The sequence below is a fragment of the Corvus brachyrhynchos genome, unplaced genomic scaffold, assembly GCF_000691975.1.
Source record: "Corvus brachyrhynchos isolate BGI_N302 unplaced genomic scaffold, ASM69197v1 scaffold80, whole genome shotgun sequence".
Classification (NCBI taxonomy): Eukaryota; Metazoa; Chordata; class Aves; order Passeriformes; family Corvidae; genus Corvus; species Corvus brachyrhynchos.
The window spans coordinates 10690929-10696838 of NW_008236769.1; the positions used below are offsets into that span (position 1 = coordinate 10690929).

General features: G+C 38.6%; 1 protein-coding gene across 4 annotated transcripts in view; it reads right to left on the minus strand.

The window, feature by feature from the left end:
• Positions 1-67: 67 nt before the first annotated feature.
• RGS12 (regulator of G-protein signaling 12) overlaps positions 68-5910 on the minus strand; it is an 85282-nt gene continuing 79439 nt past the window's right edge. For 3 of the 4 annotated variants that reach the window (XM_017727703.1, XM_017727710.1, XM_017727709.1), the window contains one exon: positions 68-5254. In XM_017727703.1, coding sequence (XP_017583192.1) covers positions 4893-5254 — 362 coding nt within the window. In that variant the 3' untranslated portion in view covers positions 68-4892. The remainder of the gene's footprint in view (positions 5255-5910) is intronic. The other variant, XM_017727708.1, reaches the window with a different exon arrangement.

Here is a 5910-nt window from a genome sequence, read left to right on the forward strand (position 1 = left end):
CTACATTGAAATTAAATATCAATGAAACATTATGAACTCTAGTGGTAAAAATTACTTACTTACTACATACATAATTAATATTTTAATAAGTTTGACACACTTAAGATTCTATAAACATTATTGTGCAGTACAGGATTTCTTAATACTTTGGGGAGATAAGGGATGAGAAAGAAAACCAATGTGCATTTTCACATTAGAAAGTGACCATATAGATATTTAAAGACAAAACCACAAATAAAACAAGGATACAAATCAAATTCTGTACAGCAGCATTTTAGACTGTACAACAGAATTATCAACTGGGACAAAAAAATATTAACAATTTTCTTATCTTTCACACAAACAGTTCAGAAAGCATGTTGGTTCATGTGCAACCTCTTAGATTGCTAACATTTTGAGTAATGCAGGCAAGATTTGCAGACACGTGATCATCCAGCACTTCTCAGCACTTTTTTTTTTCTGAAAAAAATCAAGACTAACCCGGCTAAAAGTGACAGTTGGTCTACAGAAAGGAAATATTTCAGTAAGATCAATGAAATCTTTTCCTGTATTTTAAATGGCATAGGATTAGGGGTCACAAATCTCACGATTCTTCATCACCCCACAATGCTACACTTGGGATGCTATTCCAAGAGTGCAAAGAGAAGCACTTGGATGTGCCACTTGTTTTTGCTGCAGGGTAAACACCCACACTATCCACAGAGCAACATTGTTGTCACACAGGTTTGCTACAATCCCACAAAGCTTGGAAATCTACCTGTTCATGCAGAAAATAGGGTCATTTCTTAACCCAAGTCACTGAGCTGTGGTTGGGAGTTGGGAGGTGCCTCGGGCCTGCAAAGGTTTTGGCTTCTCACACCCCTTGATAAGGACCTGCTGTTGTCTAACTAGGCCTTTGTCTAACTCAGTCTTTGGAAACTTTTCAAAATCTTTGAGAAATTGTGAAAAGATGCCTCCAGGTGTTTGCATCACTCTGCCACACACTCTCCCTGTCTCCCAGCTACCAACTACCTTAAGAGAGTCCATTTTAAATGACAGTATTTCAGTATTTGCTGTCGAATCTGTGTTGGAGAGGGCAGAGATGAGCTGCAACACTGCTGCTGAGAAACAACTACTGGCAAGGATTTCAGTTTTGTGGCGAAAATCAAGCTACTTCCAAAAAATCAAAATACGCTCATAAGTCCTGGTTATCTCTGATACAACAAGACAAGGAGGCTGCCAGCTGAGCCACATCTTCTAGAAGTTTTCTGTTAAGAACATTAAATTCCAGCATCAGAAGAGAAGCAGGAATAAAGCAATTCATGCTACAGCAAAGGCATAAAGAAGCCAAAACTTGCAGGCAGAGTAGTGCCAGAAGGACACAGCATCTTTGAAGGACATTAAATAGCCCCCAGAAGACTTCCAGAGGCATGAGAAAGGACAAAACAGCCAGGTATTGGCTCCTTCCCACGGAGCAGTAAAGCTCTGCAAAGCCTCTTTGCAAAGACTGTTTATGTGTCTTCATAACCCACTAGCTCTTTGTCACACAGTCCCCCAGAGCAAACTGTGCAGCGATTTATCTTGCGTGTGTTGTATCACAAACTTGTTGACAAGGCACAAAACTACAGTAATCCTATGGGGGAAGACTCACTGCAAGTTTGCCTGTATGCAAATTTTCTATTCTTCACAAAGCCTTTAAAATTAAACCACAACAAACTGTGACTTGTGGAACCAATGAGGCTGAAACAACTACAATTGAAAATCAGATACCATGACAACAAGTGAAATATAAGGCAACTGCTACATTAAATAAGATTTGGAATGCTGCAGGATTTTCTAAGTGTTGGGGTTGGAGTTTTTTTGTATCACTGGGTGTTACAGTTTCAAGTACTGACACAGGTCAGTAGATCTCCCTCTTCCACCCAAAAGCATGGGATGACCCCTTTTATTTATTATTAGGGATTAGGAAGACATAAGAGTAACTCTGCACAAGGGGAGTTTCAACACAGAAAAATTGGGAAAAGTAAAAGAGAAATAAAACCAGCTAGAATTCAATTATCATTTAGGAACTGCCTGGCAAGATAAAGGATCAAGCTATCAAGCAGGGCTTCAATTAGGCTGATTTTTAATAGTAAGTAGATTTGATTAATAGTGTAAATCACAGTATGAGGAGGAAACTTAAAATCATGTTATAGTGTTGAAGTCACACAGTAATTAAAACTAGACCTCATCCCTAGTAAAATACTGGGAACCGTCAGCCAGAGACAGGCTGCCCACATTCCTTTTTATTAACTCCTGATTCCAGCAGGTTTAGCTTTTATATTCTGCCAGATATTGAATAGGAAAGCTAATATTATTAATTATTTCTAAGTCTAAGGAATTAATTTCCATTAGTTCTAGCTAAGAAGTCATTCTTTTAAACAATCTGCCATTAACTGGCATGACAGTGTGGCATGGGGAGGAACACTTTTTCCCATGTCCCTTTGTTTACAGGATTTCCAGGCAGCATGCCAGGATTTTTCTCTATGTTAAAGAAAACTCCATTCTTTCACATCCTTCATTTTCCTGCACACAGCTTGACTCCCATGCTGTCAAATTCCCTTTGAACCCTTGATACAGTCAAATCCAGTTCGTTGCACTCAGAATTTATGAACAGCACTTTTGTTTGCTTGTTTTTCTGAGCACAGCAGGTTGGGGATGGAAAACAGGAGAAGGTGGAAAAATAGCTCTTTGATTTACACCTGGCTTCTATTAGCTTCATCTGATGGCCCCTAATCTTTGCATTAGAAAGGAGTGTGAAAGTCAATCCCTCTTTCCATGGCACTCAAGGTTTTTCAGTTGTTATTGCATCTCCCCTCAGCTATCTCTTTTACCAGACAAAGAATCCTGTATTGCTCACTCCCAGTCACTTCAGTGCCCTTGCACAATATAAGATAAGCAACCCTGTTTCATCTAAAATATTGATCAGGGATTAATAAAGACTGTAATGATTGCATTTGAATTTCAAGTTTTTATCTGTCAGATGTTAGGAATTTATTTTCCAAGACACAAAAACAGTGCAAAGCATATCCCAAGTCAAAAAGCCCTCTCTTGAGTTTGGCTGTTGTAATTTTAGTTTTGATTAGAACAAAGCTATTAATTTTCCAGATGATAGGAAAAAATTATGGCCATTTATCTGTACAAAGAAATATCTGCTCAAGGGACAACTACTATCAAAATACTACAAAAAAAGGAAAAAAGAAAAATAAGAAATAAACTCTTTAAAAATATATAAATATTTAAATATTTTCACATCACTGGGCTATATTCTGCCTGCTGTATTTTGCTATGTTCTGCCTGCTCTGTTTCTCAAATCTGTAGTATCATTACACCACCATGATTTTATCATGATTCTCAAATTAGTTTAAAGCTTGAAAGTTTTGAAAAGTACAGCTATTTTCACAGCATATACCCTCATTTGGGCCCACACCAAGTTGAGCCTAATGTTAACAAGGATTTTCCTCAATATCAAAAGCAGAATCACTTACCAGTAGAAAAACCTAAAGTATTGAAGCTGATGGGTGTTGCATCCTTTTATCTCACTGGAGTATTTGATGTAATACTTAAGCATTAAGCTTTAGGAATCTTAATTTATGATTACAAAATCATACTTACTTTCTTTCTCACCTTACACATTTGAGTTTAAGAAGCTGAGTGACAGCATCCAGTACTCTCAGCTATTTAGAAAATTCATGACTCTTGGTATGCTTTAGGAGCAGAGAAAGAGCAGTTAATCAACATCTACCTTGATGCTTTAGACCTACTGCCTGTGTGGACCTGCAGTCCAGGAGATATGCAGCATGACTTTTTAAGTCTCACAGTAATTTCAAAGCAGTGAACCCCCGGAAGTCTCTCTATACCCACTCAATATGATGAGCAGATGTCCAACCCTCTCAGTTCTTCGTGTACCCTTTTGCGTGTCCAGGCTTATAACCTCCCCTGAAGAAATGGTAACGGAGGAAAAGGAGCAGGTGGCAAAAACAACATGTTCAGCAGTCTTAAATACCTTTTCTTTCTCAAAACTCTACCTAAGGCTAGAAAATTAACTGAAACTAAAATGAACAACAAGAAGAATGAGGGGCACTGAACCCTTATTGAAAGAGCAATAACCAAATTGCCTTTCCCCAAAGTTAAAAGGCACTGAGAGCAGTGATGAGGAGGGACCCAATGACCATCACACCACTGTGTCATTAGATATATATTTCTAGTATGGAAACATCACCAGTGTTGGCTATGAAAGCAGCTAATATTCTCAGCATAGGAAATTTACACTTCAGGGTTTTGGGGTTGGTTTTTTTTTCTGCTTCTTGCTGCTTGTATAACAATGGTCTTATTGCATTAGACAAGACTGAAATCCACTTGGACCTCTTCCCAAATGTTAAGAGACAGACAGGAAGATATTAAGAAAATATTCCTAATCCTTTTACACCAGTAACTGATTTCACTTACACTTCAAAAGTCTACTAAAACACAGGGAATCCTGAAGACAAGGGAAAACCATTAGATGATTAAACTGAAATTATCTCAAATAAAAGGTTTGGACAGGGGAATTTAGAGTAAGTTTGTCTTGAATAAAGACAAGAAGGGTAGGGGTGGAAATCATAATTTTAATTGCACTGTTCAGTGGAATCATCCCAGGGAAAATAATACCAAAATGAATAAAAAGCAAAACCAAATAGCTCATTACTTTCATTAGAACACTATTTTTTCATTCTAGGGCTTCCAACTCAGAAGTCATGGTTTCTAGCAGGCTCTTTGAAGGCAAGTGGATATTGAAAACCACTCATATCTTGCAGAAACATGTCTCTAAGGCATATCTCCATTGCTGCTGATGCCAAGCAAAAATACCAGACAGTTTAATTAAAAGCAGAGATTTAAACAAAAGTAGCTTTATACTGATTCTCAGTGGCCTTATTCTTCTCGCTCTTGACAGCAATCAGAGATGGAAGGTCTGAGGTCCTGTAAACTCCAGTCCTCATCCTCCCTTGGCAAGATCTCAGTTCAGAAATGTAACCTTCAAAGCTGAGGTTCCCTTCAGAATCGTCACAGGAACGTATGCCAGAGTCCTCCAGTTTGACCTCATCCACATCGATTATCCTGTTTACAGGGAGCTCCGTTCCGGGGTTCCCTCTCGCACCAGGAGGATTAAAGTTTCTGCTGGGCTTTGCTTTGTGAGAGGTCTGCTCACAAGAATTTCCTGAAGTCCCTTGTGAATCTTTTTTCTTTCTGTTTGCACCTAACAGAAGAATTAAAAACAAAAGAAAACACAAAATAGGACAGTTACATATCTTCTGGTTTTAGCAGTTTTCAAAATTGCAACCTCCTCTGAGGCCCTAATGGTAGTCAGCTGGGATATTCATCCACCAAAGAGACTTATTGATGTACCAGGTAGTAACTAAACATTAGACCTCAAAGATAAATGTGAAATACTAATATGTATCTGTCTTAATGTAGCATTTTTCAGTGTTTTTAAAAAGACTCCATTAAAAATAACTACTTGGTATAATTTTCTACATCTCTAGAACAAAAAATTCTCACACCAGAAAACCCAAAGGTGAAGGAGGAGAATATAGACCTTCTACTGGGGCAGAATGGGAGATGTTCCTTCAGTTGAACTGGCCTTCAAGACCCTGCTGAGACAGTATTTTTACTTGGCTAGAGCTTAATTCTCTAGCAGACTAGGAAGGGATTATTTGAAGTTGCAGTTCACTGTCCTGCCACAGAGCAATCATGGGCCACAGTTTACAGGACAAGAATAAAAGAAACAATTTCACAGAATCACCGTATCAGAGGATGGGTCAGGTTGGAAGGGACCACAGTGCTCATCTAGTCCTACCTCCCTGCCCAAGCAGGGTCAACCCAGAGCAGATGCCACAGGATTGTGTCCAGATG